Source organism: Orcinus orca, chromosome 7 (genome assembly GCF_937001465.1).
Source record: "Orcinus orca chromosome 7, mOrcOrc1.1, whole genome shotgun sequence".
Lineage (NCBI taxonomy): Eukaryota > Metazoa > Chordata > Mammalia > Artiodactyla > Delphinidae > Orcinus > Orcinus orca.
In genome coordinates, this window is record NC_064565.1 from 11,302,393 (window position 1) to 11,323,142 (window position 20,750).

A 20,750-nucleotide genomic window follows, 5' to 3' on the forward strand; every position below is an offset into this window, starting at 1 on the left:
TAGAACAGTCACACACTCTGAAATCCCTTTTCTAGAAATCGATCCTGATGAAATAACTGGCAAACATAGAAAAGGTGTATCTACAAAGAGGTTCACCTTGCTGTTTTAACAGTGAAACATGGGGCATGACCTTACCATTCATCAGTAGGAATCAGTAAAGTGAATTATAACTCATGAATACAGTACTATGCAGCCCTTCAAAACAGAGATCGGTATTTAGTGACACAGAAGTAGGGCCGCAAACTATTAAGTGAAGTAAAGAAGCATGTTTTAAAGTTATCTAATGATAATCCTATTTTTATTTTTTAAAAAGGTATGTTTTGGGCTTCCCTAGTGGTGCAGTGGTTAAGAATCTGCCTGTCAATGCAGGGGACACGGCTTCGAGCCCTGGTCCAGGAAGATCCCACATGCCTCGGAGCAACTATGCCTGTGTGCCACAACTACTGAGCCTGAGCTCTAGAGCCCGTGAGCCACAGCTACTAAGCCTGTGTGCCACAACTACTGAAGCCCGCGTGCCTAGAGCCCATGCTCTGCAACAAGAGAAGCCACCGCAATGAGAAGCCTGCGCACTGCAAGGAAGAGTAGCCCCCGCTCGCCGTAACTAGAGAAAGCCCATGTGCAGCAACGAAGACCCAACACAGCCCCCCCCAAAAAAGGCGTGTTTCTCTCACTCCAATCATATGCATGTCTCCATTGTGTACATGTGAATAAGGCAGTCTAGAAGGACACACGTCACAAGCTTAAGAGGGATGAGCTCTTTGATGTGACATTATTGGTGATTTCCCTGTTGTTTTTTTATTTGTCTGTATTTTCTGGTTTATTTGGTAATGCCCAGGTTTTAAGTGTTTAATGGAAAAAAATCAGTGAAACTATGTCCACTTTGGAAAAAGTGTGGTGTGAATTTCCTAATTCTTTACTCTCACCCCAACTCCCCCTTCCCAAATTACGAAGCCACTTCTCACTCATGTTCATCTGGGGTTGTGTGCATCTCTCGTTCCCCTCCGTCTCGTACTAGCCCTAAAACGTCCATGGTCTCTCCCCTGTAAACACATCCACTCAGGCTGGGAAACAACAGGAACAACCAACAGGGTTTGCTTCCCCAAATTCCCGTTCAAGGATTGTCCCCAAGGGATGCTAGCCACTGCCTTGTGGAACAGAACATATGTGGTCAAGCTTGTGCGGGGAACATTGGGTAAGACAATCAGGCTTCTGTCCTGCAGGACTTCTTAGAGCCTTTCCTAAGGGCTGTGCACTGTGACACCCGAAGAGCAGGAAAGACCAAGCTGCATCCCCTGCCGCAGGCGTACAGGACCCTTGTCTACGGACCCACTTTGAGCACCTCCTTCTGTGTTGCCAGAATGGAAAGCGTGTTGCTTGGTCATCCTCCCTGCCCTTCTCCGCACTTGGATGGCCCCTGCTGCCACTCCCCCGGGGCTTATCCCCCTGCCACTGGGCTCTCAACCCCTGACAAACAAGCGCCATGTTGCCTTCGTATTTCCCACTGCTTGTCGTGTTCTTTCTTGGCCCCCAGTGCAAGTTAATGCAGGGGAGGCATTAACCAAAGGCTTGTATCCTCAGTAACCCCCCGTGCACAGCGCTCCTGCAGCAGCTGCACCAGCCCGCCAGGTCCTCAGAGATGCCTTTGCACCCTCAGGTCACACTGCAGAGCAAAGCACCCTATGAGGAAGGAGGCTCTGACAGAGGGCCGGGTTTGGGACAGCCCTGTGGGGAGGGGAAGAGAGACAGGGGGACTGAATCAGACAGCCTGTCTTTGTCCCTTCTTGGGGTGGAAGTTTAGGAGAAGCAGAAACCTCCGCTGGTGCAGGTGATCCCGAGAACATGAGTGGGTGTTGGGAGGTGCAGGTAGAGGCTTGGGGACGAGGCTGTGAGCCTCCGGGAGCCGCCTTCACTTGGTGCGGGCTGACCAAGCAGGGGTAGAAGAGGGGCAGCCCTCCCTGCTGTCCATAGCCAGCCCCGGGCACACAGGGCCCAGCAAGGGGACACCGTAAGGCTTGGGGCCAGGATGGGGCCTCACAGGGCGGGACTGGTGCCGAGGCAAGGGCGCGTTCGCGGTCAGCAGCTGGGGATGCCCTCCCGCGCCGGAAGGCCAGGGCCCAGCCCGACACTGCAGTGGAGACCAGTGCAGGGCTGAGCTGCCCTGACCTATGGCAGGATGCCACCGTGGAAGGAGGAGGGAAGACGGAACGGGCCTGTCAGAGGGAGTGGACCTGAGCGAGACTCTTTAAACCTGAAGAGACAGGGCTCTGCTGAGTGGCAAGTTAGTCTCCCAACCCCCCATGAGTGGGGACTCGTCACGGGGTCTCCACCCGCTCTACACACCCCAGGGCCCCCAGGGCCCCCATAAAGAGCTGCACAGCCCGAGTGCACAGGCTCTGGGGAGCTGACCTTGGCGAGGGCGGCGGTGACCAGGCTGGCCCACTTCTCTGGGGGCTTGGTCCTGTAGAGCTTGGGGGGAACACAGCTGGGCAGCAGCTCCTGGACGGCCTGGCTCCTCACCGAGGCGCTGAGCTGCACGGCGCAGCACTGGGCCAGCAGTTGCACCAGCTCTTTCTCCTGCACAGCCCGGGGGACACACAGCGGGGGGAGGGGGGGCGTTGAGAGCCCACCCTCCCCCAGGACGCTCTCGCCCCGGCGCAGCAGAGGTGACCAGCCACCTCCGCTAGGCAGGACCTGCCCCTCCCCCAACACAGCAGAACCTCCGCGAGCCCCGACTGGGCCCCGACGCGGGCTGGGCTCCGGCTGGCAGGCAGGGACCTCCCAGCAGCCTTGGCCTGAGCCCTGCGGGGCCTCTGCCTGAGGACAAGGGGGGATCCCCTGTGCCCCTCTCTCAGCCCTCCGGAGCCAGAGAATGTGTGGGAGGGAGTTCTGAGGCCTGGGTGGAGCCCCAAACACTGCTGTCTGAGTGGGGTGAGTGTGGGCGAGGCCTTCACCCTGTCTCCCCCAGTCCTCACTGAGCAAAGGTGACCAGTGGCCACCCCTGTATGGCTTCTGCAGGGCTCATGTGGGTGGAAGCCTGTGTAAGACCCCAGCATGCACAGCACAGAGCAGGGTTCCTGCTCCAAGCAGCCCAGGGCTTCCTGGGAGACCAGAACCTTGCCCGGCCACCCAGCTGCCTGCCCTCCGGGCCCCCTTTTCCCCTCACCCCTGACTCTCCCTGCCCACTGCCCCATTCCAGGCAGGCCTCCAGGGCTGCCATGGCTGCCTCCGACCCCCCAGGGCAACATCCTCTGATTCAGGCCCGGGAGGTCTGCACCCACTGAACAGGTGCAGTGCTGCCCTAGGGCTTCCGGTGCACAAGCTCCCTTCCCTCGAGTCTCACAAACATACAGAAAGCTCAGGTGACTCTGCACTTTCCAGGTGAGGGCCAGAGGCTCAGAGAGGTGACCTGAAGTTCCAAGGTCACACTGCCAGTAAGAGGCACAGGTGGGACCTGAACTCAAGTGCTGGGGCTCCAAGGCCATGTTCTTGACCCCCAGGCCCTGCTGCCCCATAAGCAGCTGCCGTGGTGAGGCCAGGTGGGCTCGGGGCTGATGGGAGGGCTTCCCCACCTGCTGCAGGTGCCCCAAACCCTAGCGGCTTGAGCAAACCTATGGCTGAGGGAAGAGATGGAGGCGGCCGGGCAGGGACAGCTGCGCCCAGAGGGGCCCAGGGACCTGCACTGTCGGACGCACCCCCGGGCCCGCTCCTCTCCCCTGGCCGCCTGCCCTCCAGCTCCCCACGGCCATCCCTGGTGGCCGCAGCCCAGCTGCCCTTGCTCTGTCTCCGCCGTCCCTGCGCTGGAACAGGGCGCTTCCTCAGGCTGTCTGATGGGTGGGTCTTCAGGGCCCTGACGGCAGCGGTCCCCTCACCTTCTCGAAGCTGTACTCGCCGGACCGGACTCCGTGGAGGACTTGGTGGTAAATGAGGCGGGTGCTGACCGGGTCCTCCCGGGAGTCATGCCACGGGGTGAAGAACTCCTTCCGGAAGTAGAGGCGCCAGGGCGTCTGGCGCTCGCTCTCGCCCCTCTCCCGAGCCAGCTGCTCACACTGGGCCACGGCGTCCATCACGTGGTTGCGCCCGCTGCCCAGGGACCAGAACTGAGGCCAGAATCGGGGCGGCAGGGGTGAGTGACTGCTGCATGTCAGGCTGCCCCACCTGCCCTTGGCACACGGAGGACAAGAGCCCGCTGGACGCCCGAGGGACTCCTCCCCACGTGGCGTGGACTGTCAATCACCCCCCCAACACTGTCCCCCTGCCCGCCCCACCCACAGGCGGCACATGCCCACGTGATGGGGTCGGAACACTGATTGGTTGGTTGGTGTGAGCACGTCTCGGTCTGAGGCTGTGGGCATGGGCGTCAGGGCATCTGGGGGGGCGACGATGTGGGGTTCAGGTGGGGCAGTGCTGGTGTGACCTCCGCACTGCTACATGGGAGTCTGAGCTCCCAGCGTGGGGGGCTTGGAGCAGGATGTGGGGGGGGACCTACCAGTGTGCCTGTGACACCGTCTGGGGCCGAGGTACAGCCACTGGGCTGAGCGCATGAGTGTTGGGGCAGGAGGGCACGTTGCCTGGTTAGGAGGCATGTCTGTGAGCGGGAGTTTGTGTTCGTATCTGTTTGGCAGCCGGCAAGGCGAGCGGTGGCTAGGCTGATAGGCGGGTGGTGGATGGGACCCCCTGGCCAGTACCTTGTCGTACACGGCAACCTGCAGGGAAAAGCCCACGTGGTCGCTGAGGCCCTGCTTGTGGGCGATGTGCAGGCAGACTTCCCGAGACGTCGAGGCTGAGTCCACCGAGACGGTCAGGCTCTCTCCAGTCGCCAAGGTCACATGGATTGGGACGCGCTTCTTGGACTTGACAGCCTGGGGACAGACGAAGACTCAGGTCCTCTACCCGGGAGGCTCCTGGACTCAGCTGCCGGCGCTGGTGCTCCCGGAACCCTGGGATGGGAGGCCGGTCCACCATCCCCTCTTCTCAACACGCTGCCCCTGCTGGCTCATCCCTGTGGGTTCCAGGGGGAGGAGCCTTCTGAAGCCCCACCCGGTTCGGCAGGGAGTTAACAAAAGTCCTGGCCAACGGACATCTGCTACTGAACTGACAGACTGGGCCAGGGCCGCGCCCAGGGACCACAGGCACAGAAGGCGGTGGACGGGCCCGGAGTGCACACTTCCTGCCGGCAGCCCCATGAGCTGGAAGAGCCATGACGGCTGGCACCACCCCACATGGACCGCCTCTCGCCCCTACCTGCAGCTCCAGCCACGAGGGCGGCTCCGTGCGCACCCCGTTGGCACAGGTGCGTCTCAGGCGCTCAGCACAGAAGGGCCCGTAGCCGACTGGCCCTTGACCAATGAAGTTCAGCAGATACTGGTGGGCGAGGAAGGGAAGGGGACGAAGACACTTAGAATAGAGGACACTTTCTACTTACTGTCCAGATTCTAGAAACTGTGATACTAATTGTAACTATGGATGTTGGATGTGTTAACTAACCTTACTTGGCAATCATTCTGCAATACACACCTATCTAAAATCACTACACTGTACACCCTACACTTGAACAATGTTATATGTCAATTATATTTCAGTAAAACTGGAAAAAATTTTTAAATGAAAATAAAAATGATAATAGTGTTGGCAAAGGTGCATTGACATGGGGCTCTCACACTGTGAGAAGAAATATCAATTGCATGGCATTTCTGAGGAGTCATTTGTCAATATGTTTTAAATAGTACATAGTTTAAAAAGTACACTCTTCGACTTAATAATTCAAACCTATGATAAAGGGAGATATATAGGTTTTTTTGCTTTTCATTTTTTAAATTTATTTAGTCTTTTGGCTGCATTGGGTCTTCGTTGCTGTACGTGGGCTTTCTCTAGTTGTGGCGAGCAGGGGCTACACTTTGTTGTGATGCGCGGGCTTCTCATTGCGGTGGCTTCTCTTGTTGCAGAGCACGGGATCTAGGCACGCGGGCTTCAGTAGTTGCAGCACGTGGGCTCAGTAGTCATGGCACGCAGGCCCTAGTGCATGCGGGTTGCAGGAGCTGTGGCATGCAGGCTCAGTAGTTGTGCCGCATGGGCTCTAGGGCGCATGGGCTTCAGTAGTTGTGGTGCGTGGGCTCAGTAGTTGTGGTTTGCTGTCTCTAGAGCACAGGCTCAGTAGTTGTGGCGCAGGGGCTTAGCTGCTCCGCGGCATGTGGGATCTTCCCGGACCAGGGCTCGAACCCATGTCCCCAGCTTTGGCAGGCGGATTCTTAACCACTGTGCCACCAGGGAAGTCCCTATAGTTTTTAATCATAGTGGTGTTTATGGTGATGGGCAATTGGAAGATGGATCCTAAATGTCCATCAATGAGTGAAATACGCGCTGGGACAGCACTAACAGATGGCATTAGCACAGCCATTTGGGAACAGTTTATGACATGAGAAGACACATAAGATAAGTGAAAGCTGCAGGAGAGCCGATGTTCAAAATATGTTTGATAAGATGCTGAAACAAGGCATTGAAAACTTTTTTGTCTCTCAGAGAGATTCTTTGAGGAGATGCAGCCTGGAAGGGTTTACTGGTGTCAAGGGTGGCCCAGGGCCTAGGGCAGATGGCCAGGGTGACCACACTTCCTGCTGTCCCTGAAGGGACAAGAGGTAGTGATATTGTTTTCTATGTGATTCCAAGTATGACCCTATCACACCACAAAAGGCCAGGAATTGTAATGGAAGTTACCTCTGGGTGTGGGGATGACTTTTATTTTCTTTCTAGATTTTCTTCATATCCTACATATTACACTTTTTTTTTTTTTTTTTTTTTTTTTTTTGCGGTACGTGGGCCTCTCACTGTTGTGGCCTCTGCCATTGCGGAGCACAGGCTCTGGATGCGCAGACTCAGCAGCCATGGCTCACGGGCCCAGCCGCTCCGCGGCATGTGGGATCTTCCCGGACTGGGGCACGAACCGTGTCCCCTGCATCGGCAGGTGGACTCTCAACCACTGCGCCACCAGGGAAGCCCCCTACATATTATTTTTATCATCAGAACCAAAAGGTATATTAGAGTAGCAACGGCTGGGGCCTCCAACACTTGAAAGCACCTCCCTTGTTAGTTATAAGGCCTAGAGAGAGATGCTGCAGCCAATCTCTGGTTGGTGCTCACTCCTCAGACCCCTTTGCCTTTTCAATGCCCACTGCACCCATTGATTGTCTCATTGTCTCCTGGTGACTGAGCCCAGGTAAGATGACTCTGCAGATCCTGATTAGAGGTTGGAAGGAGCATCCTTTTTTGCAGATGGGAAACTGAGGCTCAAAGAAGCCCAGGCACTGATACCCATCCTGGCCTGCAGTAGCAGGAGAACTGGGCCATGCATGCGTCAGGATGTCTGGACCTGCTCCAGGGCCCCGGGCCCACCCGTGCTGCCCCCGCCTTCAGCCCCTGCCCCCGGCCCTTCCCACCTTCATGAACCTTTTGGAGGGCGGGAAGCAGCCCAGGCACAGGCCAAGCAGGATCCAGCCCCGGGCCAGGCTGCTTGTTTTGTAGTTCTCCGAGAGCTGCTTGCAGATCTGGCAATAAATCTCGTCCCTAAAAGACACGGAGCGCTGGGAGGCCAGGCAGGGGGCTGGCTCTGGGGGAGAAGAGGAGAACGGGGCACAGGGGCACACAGCTCCTTCTGCACCCCTAGGGGCAGACATGTCTGCAGGGGGACCTCCAGCCTCCTCGCCTCCAATTGCTTTTGCTGCACACCCTCACCTCCTCACATCCAGGCCCACCGTGGACCCTGTCATCTCCCAGGACTGTGCTCCCTCCAATGTCTCCCCAGTGGGCTCTGTAGCCCCACTCCTTTTTTTTCCCCCTTAATATTTATTTATTTATTTGGCTGTGCTGCGTCTTAGTTGCGGCACACGGAACCTAGTTCCTGAGCAGGGATCGAACCCGGGCCCCCTGCATTGGGAGCTTGGAGTCTTAACCACTGGACCACCAGGGAAGTCCCTCTGCACCCCCGTTCCTGATAGCCCTTGTTTCCTGTCTTCCCAAGGCCTCAGCCCTCCGTCCTCCCAGTCAGTCATCTCGGCCCCTTGGGCCTTTGCTCCCGCCCTCACCCACTCTGCTCACAGCACCTTGACCCTCCAGCTGTGGGTCACAGCTACAGGGAGGGCCGAGGGGTCTCCAGCCAAAGCCCTGCTCCTAGTAGATCAGCCCTATCTGATCTGTTCCTTTCCCCAACCTCACAGTTATTTCAAACCTTTCCCTCTGCCTAGAGGTCCTCCCCCTTCCCCTGAATGCAGCACCCCCCACCCCGCCACTGCAGGGAGGAGAGTGGGGACTTCAAGGGAGAACCCCTCAACTCCTCACCTCCTGATCAGTTCCCATTCCCACAGGCTCATGAGCCTCTCTTCTCTGTGTCTTCTTGGGGAAGGGGCTCTCCTCCACTCTTCCCTGCTGACTCAAGCCTCTATCAACTTATAAAAGTGTCACATTAGCCTCTCCAACCTCACACATCCAGAGACCAGCATCTTTCCCCTAATTACACAGCAGTATGCTCCTAAATGTTTAACAACCAACTCTTCTGGGGGAAAAAGCCTTGAAATTCATTGCATTTGCCAATTTCTGTGGTGTAAATATTCCCACCAGTGCTGATTTCAAGCTACCAATGTCACGTTGCTGACCACAGAGTTCAGAGGAGATGTGCACGGCCAGCTTTCCTGGGCCAGTACAGTCAGTCCCAGCAGACCTCCTCCTTCTGCAGCCTCTGCAGGCACTGCCATCAACCACTCTCCCAGATGGGAAATCTGGGGGCCACCCCAGACTCCACCCATCAGCCACCACATCCTACTATCTGTCTCCTGGAAAATTTCTCTGTCCCCTGCTCTCCACTTCTGCTCCCTGGGCTCCCTCATCAGCTCTGCAGCAGCCCTCTCCAGGCCTCCCACCCCCAGGCTCCATCCCTCCATGTCATTGCCAGGAAGATCTTTCTGGAAGTCATCTATGATCATGGTCTTCTCGTAAAGCTTTTCCCTGTGCTCTAAGGATTGAATTCAAACTCCGGGCCCCAGCTGGGACAAATCATCCGGAATTCCAGACCCTCAGGCTGTTTCAGAACTCTGTGACCCTGATCACCCTCTCCCTCTGTCTAGCGAACACCCCTCCTCCTTTCCATCCCACCTGGCCCTACTCTTTTTCGGTGCCCCCACTGGATCACCACCTTAGCACAGGCAATTATTGTGGGTCTCCGGGTCCTCCCATGCTCCCCAACTAAAGGATGGGCTCCTTGAGGACAGAGACACGTTGCCTTCATCTCTACATCCCCAGCCCACAGGCCAGGGCCTGGCCCTGAGCAGGTACTTAATAAACATTTATCAAACGTGTGGCTGGATGTGAAGTGGGGCATTTGCTTTGTCTTGGAATTTGGCTAAGACTCCAAAGCCAAGGATAAACAGATGATAATACTCAATATTCTAAAGAGATACACTCTTGTAGGATTTACTAAAAGATGGCAGAACCAGTCCAGCCAGCACGCCATCTCCAGCCTGCATAAAGGAAGGTGAGAAATTTGAAAGGTGATTCCTGGAAGTGACTTCATGGGAGTAGAGAGATCTCTGGCTCATCTTCACTACATCTAAGCGAGGGGGAGTGAGGGGGGACCCAGGAGAACCGCTAATGGAGATGGGGACTGTCTGCTAGAGACGGGACCCATCTCACTCCCCATCTGAGGCATGATGAGCCCCAGCAGCCCATTGGACCACCCCAGGGTACTGGAATGGGGCATGACGACAGAGCTCTTGAGAGTGCTTCGTTTGTGTCCCCTGGAGATACAAGTTGGGGGTCTCCATGAACAAGAGACTAGTGTTTGCTTCCTGCTAGAGAAGTCTAAGCCACCCTTGATGGGCAAGATGGAGAAAGAACAGTCAAGAGCTGAGAACTGCACTTGTACAGTTTGGTGGGGCAAGCGTGGATGGGTGTCGGTTGACCAAGAGGAGGCCATGGAAGGAGCTGGGCTTCAGGCATCTTGCTGGGATCCACACAAGCAGGCCAACCATCATTCCAGAGGGTCCCAGTGGTTAAGAGGCTGTGGTATGTTCCATTAGGGTCTAGAGATGACAGAGAACCTCAAGGGATCCCTGAGACAGTGTTGGCCCCAGCTGGGGTCAGGACTGTGCGGAAGTGCCTACAGGGTATCTGAAGAACCCACAATCATCTTATATGGGTCTGCCATGTTGGAGGGTGTGGTGGCCAGTGAGGACTAACCATGAGAGAATTACCAGTAAAACCAACTAAGTTGGAAGAGTTGCCATGTTAGTGTCATGCAGGCAGCTAAAACGCTAGTCTTACTGGCTTGAAGAACCAGAAGACAGAGTTTGGGTACCCACAGAAGTTGAAAGTGAAAAGAGAAATCCTGTAATGAAGACAGCCAAAGAAGAGGAGTCCTACATTTTGCATATACAATCTTCCTGAATCTCTGGCTCACCCTTGATCTACACATGTGTGGGGAAGACTCCAGGTAGTCCAGCAAAGGCTAAAATAACTGAACAGGGTTTCCAGGTGCTGCTCACCAAAGGGAGGCAGAGTTTGAATCCACCCAAGTTAATTGTCTGCCAAAATGAAAAGTCAACACTCTCTGAAGGAATACAACAGATTCCAGAGTCTCTAAACATATCATCCCCAAATGTCTAGGTTACAACCCCATAGTACTAGATTTCTGAGAAAATAACAGTAAGGTACTGGACATATGAAGAAACAGGAAAACATGACCATTCTCAAGAGAAAAGGCAATCAGTGGAAACTGGCCCCAAGATGAACCAGATATTGGATTTATCAGAAAAGGTTTAAAAACTACCATAACTGTGCTCAAAGATGTAAAGGACACTATGCTCATAGTGAATGAACAAACAGGATATCTTGGCAGAGAAACAGAAACTATAAAAAAGAACCAATTGCAAACTCTAGAATAACAAACTCTAGAATTGCAAACTCTAATAACATCTGAAATTAAAAAAAAAATGTTGGATGGGTATAATAGCAGACTGGGGAAGACCAAAGAAAAATCAGTGAATGTGAAGACAGATTAATAGAAACTATCCAATCTAAAGAACAGAGGAGAAAAAAAGAAAGCAGGGATGAACAGACCCTCAGGGATGTGAGGGATAATATAAAAGTCTTCCATAGGTTTAATTAGAGTTCAAAGGAAAAGAGAGAGAGAATGAAGTAGAAAAAAACATTTGAAGAAATAATGCCCCAAATTCCCCCAATTTGGTTAAAAATAATAACTTAAAATATGTGAACCCTTGAGATACAGTAGTCTGTCCCTGAAAGCAGTATGCATGGTTCTTTAAATTTCTATAAAAACACAATTCCTGTAAAGCAAATTGTATATAAAGTAAAATATATATAACATAAATGAGGGACTTGCCCATTTAAACGGACTTGCATTAAAGCTGGTTATCAAATGAATCACCAGTCCATGATGAATTTGTCTTCCTAAAACTGGGTTTCACCCAGGGGTTTTAACCCAGAGCAAATAGAGAACCCTTGATGATAACGTCTGCTGTCCTGAGACCCAGCCTGCAGGCCCCAGGGTAGGGAGCAGGACAGGGCTGCAGCCATGGGCTGAGAGCCAATGAGGGGTCCCATGTTCTGAATGGGGTGCTACGGGGGTGGGGACTGACCTGAGGCTGGGCCGCAGGATGGCATAACCCACAATGAACTGCACCTTCTCCAGATTGGACATGGGTCGGTCTGAGATGGGTTCGTCAGGATCAAATGCCTCTTCCCTGATATTCAGCTGGCTGGCCACCTTGAAACCCAAAGGCGGCAGTCAGGACAGCTGAGATTCTTCCCATTTGCAAAGGAGGAAACCAGGCGAAAGCCTGGAATGCTGCCACAGGCCAGCCAGCGGGCGGCAGAGCTGGGAACAGGCCCAGGTCCCCTGTCCCTGGGCTCACCTGGCCCGTGACCCTGGAGGACCGCTTCAGCTTCATGGAGGAGATGTCCTTGGTCCCTCTGTCCCTGTGGTTGGGCCTCTGTGGATGGAGACAGTTCTTGAGGGATGGTGAGCTGGGGTAGCACCTCCCAATCTGACCCAACAGTGCCTAGGGTGGGGCTAGTCTCCAGATCCCCCAGCCATTTCCCAGCCGATTGACAAAGCGCCGAGCAGCCCCTCATCTTGACCGAGCTGTGCAACACTGACAGGTGTGCACTGCCATCCTCACAGCTGAGTGAGGAAACAGAGGCGAGGGAAAGTGAGAAACTGTACAAAAGCTGCTCAGCCAGTCACCCGCCCTCTGGGAGGGCTCAGGACTGTCCTGATTCCAAAGCTTGGACCTCTCGCCAGCCAAGCGGGCTGGGTCTGAGCCCAGGTGCCCAGGACAGCCCCAGGCTATGGTCATTCTCTGTGACAGTTTGGTGGATGAATTGGAATACACTCCACCCACTGCAAGGTAGGGGCTTTCCCAGAGATCAGAAGATTCTAAGCTGCGGGGCCTGGTCTGGGTGGGGAGGGGTCTGCCCCCAGCCATCGTGATCTGCTGGTCTCCTTAGGCAGGGGTCACACCCTGTCCTGATGGTGTCATGAGAAGTTGCTGCCAAAATTAGAGCTCAATGTGGGACCGGGTCCAGGGCTGGGCACCAGCTTCTGGCTGGGCTAAAACTGGTTTGCCACACAGGGGACAAACATAAAACATGGTAGGCTGGCGGGCGAGGGTGGGCAAGGCTCACTCAGCCCACTGCTCCTCCTCGGGGGGCAAACGGTGGGTGCTTAATAAGTGTGCAGTAAGGAACATTTGAGATCTGACCTCTGGGAAGCCAGTCCTCCCTGTGCTCACCTTCCAGAGGTGCCAGTGGCTGGACCACCTCCCAGCATCCCCTCCCTGAGAGGTGGCCAGCCTCCAAGGTGGCCCCCAGTGGCCCTTGCCTCCTGACATTCTCACCCACCGTGGCATGTAGGCATTGAAGCTTCCTTCCTGCTGTCTCTCTGAGGTCACTCATTGTGGAGGAAGCATATGTGAGAACACTCGGGCAGCACCACGGAGAGGCCCAGGTGGCCAGAGCTGAGGTCTCCTGCCAGCAGCTATGTGAGGGAGCCATTTGGAAGCAGATCCCATAGCCCCAGTCGAGCTTGGAGATGACAGCTTGACTGCAACCTCACCAGAGACCTTGAGCCCAAACTAACCAGCTAAGCTGTTCCTGACCCTCAAAAACTGTCTGAGATAACGAATGTGGGCTGTTTCAAGCTGTCAAATTTAGGGGGTAATTTGTTACACAGCAATGAATGACTATTACACTCTGCAGAGCCCACATCTCTAGAGGTCAGGGAGTCAGGGCTTGAGTTTGGGCAACTTCCATGTAATCCCTGGACCAGATCTGGCCACGTGATGCCAGGCTGCAGACTCCCTTAGATGTCTATGCAGTTGGTCTGCACACAGGACCTCACAGCTATCTGAGCTGAGGTATGGGGCACTGTGATACTGTGATTTCTAATAAGAAATATGTATTTGGTCTTTGTCCCCATTACTGGCACAGAGCTCCTAAAACCCTTGGAATTTCCTATGATAAAGGTGTCTTTTTATGTTAATGAGGTGACTTTTGGAAAGCACCTAAGGGTGGGTCTGGTTGCCAGGGGACAAGGGGAGGGGGGAGGGGCAGGAGATTGAGTTCAGCTGGCTCAGCGGCCAATGATTTCATCCATCGTATCTATGTAATGAGGCCTGCGGAAAACCCCAAAAGAACAGGGTTCAGAGAGCTTCCAGGTTGGTGACCACTTGGAGATTTAGCGAGAGTGGTGCCTGGAGAGGACATGGAAGCTTCTTTTTTTTTCCCTATTATTTATTATTTATTTTTTGGCTGCACCGTGTGGCTTGTGGGATCTTAGTTTCCCGACCAGCGATTGAACCCAGGCCCTCAGCAGTGAAAGTATGGAGTCCTAACCACTGGACCACCTGGGAATTCCCCATAGAAGCGTCTTAATCTTTCCCCACACCATGCCCTATGCATCTCTCCCATCTGGCTGTTCTGAGTTGTATCCTTTTATAATAAACCAGTAATGTAGTAAGTAAAATGTTGCTCCGAATTCTCTGAGCCACTCTCGCAAATTAAACCCAAGGAGGGTGTCGTGGGAACCTCTGATTATAGCCAGTGGGTCAGCAAATGAGGAACAATCTGGACTTGTGCTGAAGCAGGGGTCATCTTGAAGGATGGAGCCCTTCATCTGTGGAATCAGACGCTAACTCCAGACAGATAGTGTCAGGATTGAGTTGAACTGTAGGACACCCAGCTGGTACTGAGAAGTCTCGGTGGGGGGAAAAATCCACATACATTGGAATTGGTGTCAGAATCATAGGCAATCGTGGGACTCCTAATGCTGGTGGGCCCGAGTGCTATCACTGCTGTGTCATTCCTTTGGACTATTTTGGTTAATTCCACTAAGATGACATCATGAAACCAGGGCTTTAGGAAGGACTTCTGACCAAACATGGATGTGAATTAACCTTCCATCAGAGGACAGGGCAGAACATGGGTAAGGAATTTGGTCTCTGAATTCAGCAGAATGGATTCAAAGCCCAGCTGTGTCACACGTATTCACAGTGCTCTGGGGACAAGTCACTTCACTTCTCAGTTTCTCTAGCTACAATAAACTTAATGATCCCTACCTTGTAGGGATGGCTCCACTGGAAATTAACTGAAGACAAGCAACTGGCACATAGCACGTCGCCAGTCAGTCATAACATCTGTTGTTAGTATTACTGTCCAATGTTCAGGTCAAGCCCAGTGTTCAGAACCTGGGAGATCCTCTCCTATGATGACTGTATGAATTCACAAAGTCCTGGGTGTGATGCCTGACTCATGAGTTCCTGAGCGCCATTCAAGACTGAAAAGCCTCGGGGGCCCCTGGGTCCAGCAGGCGATGCTCACTCCACGTCTTGCCTCCCCCTTCCAGTCCAGCTTCCGGGGCCTGGGGACCCCGGAAGGGAGTACGCCCTTTGTGCCCCCGCCCACTGCGCACCTGTGTGGATCCGCCGTGTGCCGGAGGCTGGGCACCGCTCTCCCTGCCCGGGGTGTCATGGGTCTGCGGCATCACCGAGCCACCACTCAGGGTGTTCCTGGCAAAGAGCACGGGCTCCGGGATGTCACCCATGAACCTCAGGATGATGTTCCACACAGCCAGGGCGGCCTGGGGAGACAGGGACAGAGTGCCCAGCTGGAAGCCAGCTCCACGCAGCGGGGAGCCCACAGAACCCCGTCCGTGCCTGGTTCCCGCTGAACCAGGGGGAGACCTGAGCCACTAGAAACCAGAGAACCAGGTACCGAGCAGTCGGCATCCTCCTCGTGGTAAAGCAGAGGGTATCGGAGGGGCCGCCGGATGTGTGTGTGGCTGGCTGATTTCTGAAAGTAGGTCACGGCGAACTTGGGGAAGGTGTACTCGGCCAGGCCGTCTGCGTCCTCCTCGGGCTCCTCCATCATGGGGACCGTGTCCAGGTCAACCTCGGGTAGCTGCTGGGTCCTCTCTTCCAGATCCTGGGTGCCAGTGAGAGAGAGGGACAAGGGTCTGCTGTCCTTTCAGATGTGACCTGGCAGCGTGTGCATCTTTGGGGGCCAGGGAGCCCCAAGAAGGGTCTGTCTGGTTATTGACGGGGTGCAGAATTATCCACTGCCCCTTGTGTTGGGGACCTCCCCGACCCTCACCCTCGGTGGGCCCCTGGTGGGCTGCCGGGTGCTGGGCAGGCCTCGGTGTGAAAGCCCCAGGTATCTGGCACCCTCTGCCTGCAGACCTGGGCTCTCCAGACACCCCCCACTCCCCACCCGCTTCCTGCTTGCTTCTGTCAAATGCTCCTCCAGTGGAGGGGGGCCGGGCTGGCCGCACTGCACAGATGATTTGTGTTGGTGGGGGGGGAGCCTGGGCGGGGGGAGGGGGAGGCATGAGCACCTTGGGGGGCCCCTAGGTCACTGGCCCAGAGCAGGATGTGGTGCGAGTCAACGGGACAGCTCCGGAGCTGCCCCCAAATCAGACACGCCCTCCTCCTGCCGTGCGTTTTCTACCTCGGGTCCCCAGGTCACATACTGCAGAGCGGCAGTGACGTGCTCTGTGACGGGGGCCAAACGCACGCGGGAAACGCTGCCCGATTGAAAGCCCAATGACATTCGCGCAGTAAAGGCTCTAGGAAGTCTTGCAGGTAAGAAACCTGCTCAACTTGAAAGGGTTTGACCACAGAGACCCTCGCTCCTGTTTTCCCTGTATCTTCGCCCAGGACCGCAGAACTCACTTCAACACCTACCTACTCCATCAGCTCCCCGAGCTGAGTCTTGGCTTTTCAGGAAAGCCTAGAGGTTGGCCCCTGGACACAGCCCCCCTCGCTGCTGGGCCGGCAGGGCCTATCTTACCTCGACGTGCGGTGTGGCCTGGCCTTCCTGCCCGCCCATCAGGGAAGGCAGGAAGCCGAACACCTGTTCCACCATCTCCGTGTCGGTGACAGTGTCGTAGATGGACTTACGCTTCCTGCTGGGGACAGCGCTTGGGCTTTTCTGCTCTGCAGCAGGGATGACCAGAGACTCCTGCACAGACACCCCGGGGGGGGCCACGGTTACCACAGGCCCGGCTGGGGCAAGCCCCTCCCGGGAGCCAAATAAACCTCCTCCCGCCATATTTGTCCAAATCAATACATTTCCCTCCAAAATCCTAGGCTTTAAAAGCGACAGGGACTGGAGATCCACCAGCCTGGGCTTCTCCTTTCCCAGTGGATAATTAGAGGTCCAGAGAGGGAAGATGCTTTCTTGTCCTCACAGGGTACCACGCCAAAGCCCGAAGACCCCCAGAACCTAGCTGCAAAACCCACTCAGGCCCACCTGGTCCCTTCACAAAGAGTACCAAGGCTCCCCTGGGAGGGGGCCCTGGGCCTGCCCTGGTCTGTGGCCCGTCCGGGGCCATGTGGGGGCAGGAACACGCTGCTGACATGTCTGGGGCTCTGCACTCTTTCTTGCTCTGGCCACTGTACTAGCACTGTGCCCCGTGGACCCATTTTCATCTACGGAGCAGGGGGAGACTTCATCCTAGGCCCTCTTTCCTTATCACCACTGCCAAATGAGCAAGTTCTGAGAGTGAGGCTGAGTCTCAGATGCTCTCCGAATGGAGGAAGTGGGATCACGCAAGGGTGAAATTTCAAAACGCAGGGATATGCATCTCGGCGCCGCTCCCCTCTTCCCTGCCCTCCCACCTCTCTTGCCAGGACTCTCTTGAAGGCTCCTCTTGGTATTTCTTGGTATTTTTGGACCTGGAGGGGGCAGGAGTGTCTGGCGAGAGCCCTATGTTGCTGCCCATTCCTTCCGCCAACCCTCCCTCACCTGGGCCCAGCCACCTCCCAGCTGCCCGAGAGGGCAGTGACCACCTACATTGGCTTTCTGCCGCCGGAAGTTCCGCCGGACAGCTGCGCCCCTGGCATATGCCTGGATGACCACCACTGCCCTCCTCTTGGCCTGGACCTGCTGGCGCACCAGGTAGCCCCTGCAGAGGGCTTGCAGTTGGACCATCCTCTGCCGCATGTCCTGGTACTGCTTTGCCAGCAGGTGGCTCCGGGCAATGGCCTGCAGACGCTCAAAACCCAGGAGGATCTGCGGAGGCAAGAAGGACGGGCACTCACAGAGAGGCCTGGGCCCAGCAGGGCACAGAGCAGAGAAAGGCCTTCCCGAGGGGACAGAGAGCAAGGGGCAAGGTGTCCTCACAAATTAGCTTTACAGTTACCTGCTTTACGGCATAAGCGCTAGTGCTAAAATTTTATGTGCCTGTGAGTACAAGCATATTAAATGAGTTAGTTACACTTGTAAAGCAGTTAGAACGGAGCCTGGCATCAAATTAGCGCTAACGAAGTCTTTTTAAATGGCGTCAATAATAAAGTAGTTTCCTGGGAGTTCTACCAGTAACAGAGAACTGGTTTGTGTGTCACATGCGTGATACGATTCCAGAGGCCTTGCTTTTCACACCTGCCGCCAAGTGCAGCCAGCTTGTGTGGAGCTGGAGTACCTGTGTGGAGGCCTATGGCCGGCTCCATCAAGCTAATCCCTCAGGGATCTTGAAAATAAAGAGGAAATGATAAACTATGAGTACCTGCTTCTATGCTGCAAACACACCCTAGGTCACAGCAGTCCCTAAGCCTCTGGGATGGCTCCTGTTGGCTTCTGAAAGACCAGCCTAACGGCTGCCAGGTGTGAGGGGTCATGCTTCATCTTACAGGTTTGGAAGTCACACAGACACACCTCCCAACTCCAGCTCTGCTGCTTACTGACTGCGTGCTCTTGGGGAAATGACTTAATTTCTCCATGCCTCGCTTCCTCGGCATACAGCGTTGGCTTAATAATAAATAAAATGGGGACTTCCCTGGTGGCGCAGTGGTTAAGAATCCGCCTGCCAATGCAGGGGACACGGGTTCGAGCCCCGGTCCGGGAAGATCCCACACGCCACGGAGCAGCTAAGCCCGTGCGCCACAATTACTGAGCCGGCGCTCTAGAGCCCGCGAGCCACGGCTGGAGAAAGCCCGTGCGCAGCAACGAAGACCCAACCCAGCCAAAAATAAATAAATAAAATAAATAAATGTATTAAAAAAAAACTACGCATAAGAAATTTAGGAAAAAAAATAATAAATAAAATGCACACAGAGCAACAGGCCCCAAGGAGCCTTTCCATCCACGTCAGCTGCCAATGTGCCCTTGTGAGCACGGAATGAGGACAGGTGTGGGTCAGTTTTGCCGGCGTGACCACGGCATGTCCCAACCACAGTCGCAGCCGTGACCAAGGCAAGCAGTCCAACAGGCCCCACAGGACACGGTTCAAGGTTGCTCTGGTTGGCTTGTTGCGCAAACACTCGTTAGCAGTGCCTGGGGTCGAGGAAAAAATGAGGAAAAAATGCTTGAAACAGAAAATAATCAATCCATTAACTTATTCTGTTGCCTGGAAATTGGGGAAAAAAGCCACCATCTAATTTCAGAGCAGGACATCTCATTCTAGCCCTGGAGATGCCCCCAATTCTGCAGGAGAACGCTTTGAAACCTGCAAACTGTGTGACCTGACGCTATGCCAAGAAGAGTGTGTGGGGTGCTGAGGTCTGGATCGTGCCGGTGGCTGATGGGATGCTTCCTGCCCCAGCTCTCACAGTCATAAACAAACGTCCACATTCGTTTCTAATTGGACGGCTGCTCCCGCAGGCTCCGCCTCCCACGTGAGCGTCTTACCAGCTTGAAGTTCCTCCGGCTGTAGTTGCCTCTCCACCAGGCCTGGAGGGTCACAGCTGCCCGCCTCTGCCTTAGGAACTCCTTCCTACAAGCGGAAATGCAAGTCAGTGGTAACAACCACAGACATTTTAAAGCCTTTGGGGGAAAAAACTGATTTTGAAGGAAGAGAGGAAATGAATGCATACAATATTTCTTTTCCAGAAGCCTTTATAGGCTGAAAGACAGACAGGTTAGGAACTTAAAATCTACTGCCAACAACTAAATTTGTGAATGAGGACAGTTCAGTTCTTATTTATTTATTTAAATTGATCTTTTTTCTTTTCTTTTCTTTATTTTTTTTGGCCACACCACACAGCTTGCGGGATCTTAGTTCCCCAACCAGGGATTGAATCTGTGCCCCCCGAAGTGGAAGCGAGGAGTCCTAACCACTGGACCTCCAGGGAATTCCCGAGGACAGTCCAGTTTTTAGAGCGAGGAGAGTAAATTTCCTCATTTCCCCCAAAGATCTCTGAAGGGATAAAACCCATTTCCAACTTTTTCTTCGTTGTCAGACTCTGCCCCCTCCTCTGGCCACCAGCCCAGGGGTTTACCAGAAATCAGGTCAGAAGTCTCAGGACCAGAGCTCCTATCTGGGGGCAGGTCAAAGCAGAGGGCTGCCCCCAGACCCAGGCAGCCTGGCAAGCTCCAGCAGACTGCTCCCTCCACACGGAGGAACGAGGGCTGAAAACTGGAGGAGGTAACCTGAAACCTCGCCTCTGGGGAGTCAGAGGTGCATAGGGATGTACCTTTTCTCCCACACTTAACTGAGTTTTCTTAACACGTCTAATAATTTTTCAGGGTATTTTCTTAGGTTTAGGACAGTAGATCTCAATCATATTAAAAATCATCTTCGGGGAGCTGGGGGAGGGGGAATTGGATGAAGGTGGTCAAAATGTGCAAACTTCCAGTTATAAGATTAAGTACTAGGGATGTAATGTACAACATGATGACTATAGTTAGCACTGCTCTATGGTATATATAAAAGTTATTAAAAGAGTAAACCCTAAGAAGGATTTCCATCACAAGGAAAAAAAATTGTTTTCTTTTGTTTCTGCATCTGTATGAGATGGTGGATGTTCACTAAACTTATTGTGGTAACCGTTTCATGATATGTATAAGTCAAATCATTATGTGGTACACCTTAAACTTGTACAGTACTGTAAGTCAATTATATCTCAATAAAACTGGGGGACAAAAACCAAAACAAACAAAAAAGAACAAGAAAAAAATCATCTGGAGAACTTCGATATTTATTGATGCCTGGGTGCCGTCCAGTCCAATTAAGTCAGCATCTTTGTTGATGGGTGGACAATATATATCTGTATATCTATCTGTTCAATATTTTTTGGTGCGTGTACACACACACACACACACACACACACTCACATGATGATTCTAATATAAGACCAAAGTAAACAACTGAGTTATCTAAAAATAAAGAGAATTTGTCTCCTTTCTAATATTTATACCAGTGGTTCTCAACTGGGGGTGATTCTGCCCCCCCGGCACATTTGGCAATGTCTAGA

General features: G+C 53.9%; 2 protein-coding genes across 3 annotated transcripts in view; both read right to left on the minus strand.

Annotated features, from left to right (window-relative positions):
- The window catches only part of GPR17 (G protein-coupled receptor 17), a 397,229-nt gene that overhangs the window by 26,827 nt on the left and 349,652 nt on the right, over positions 1-20,750 (minus strand). The window lies entirely within an intron of this gene.
- The window catches only part of MYO7B (myosin VIIB), a 76,496-nt gene that overhangs the window by 12,306 nt on the left and 43,440 nt on the right, over positions 1-20,750 (minus strand). The window contains exons 19-30 of one of the 2 annotated variants that reach the window (XM_049712164.1): positions 19,186-19,270; positions 17,353-17,571; positions 16,348-16,518; positions 15,274-15,483; positions 14,972-15,139; positions 11,916-11,993; positions 11,640-11,767; positions 7,431-7,557; positions 5,242-5,361; positions 4,686-4,859; positions 3,870-4,097; positions 2,407-2,574 (exon numbers count right to left, since the gene is read on the minus strand). In XM_049712164.1, coding sequence (XP_049568121.1) covers positions 2,407-2,574; positions 3,870-4,097; positions 4,686-4,859; positions 5,242-5,361; positions 7,431-7,557; positions 11,640-11,767; positions 11,916-11,993; positions 14,972-15,139; positions 15,274-15,483; positions 16,348-16,518; positions 17,353-17,571; positions 19,186-19,270 — 1,876 coding nt within the window. The remainder of the gene's footprint in view (positions 1-2,406; positions 2,575-3,869; positions 4,098-4,685; positions 4,860-5,241; positions 5,362-7,430; positions 7,558-11,639; positions 11,768-11,915; positions 11,994-14,971; positions 15,140-15,273; positions 15,484-16,347; positions 16,519-17,352; positions 17,572-19,185; positions 19,271-20,750) is intronic. The other variant, XM_004276906.3, reaches the window with a different exon arrangement.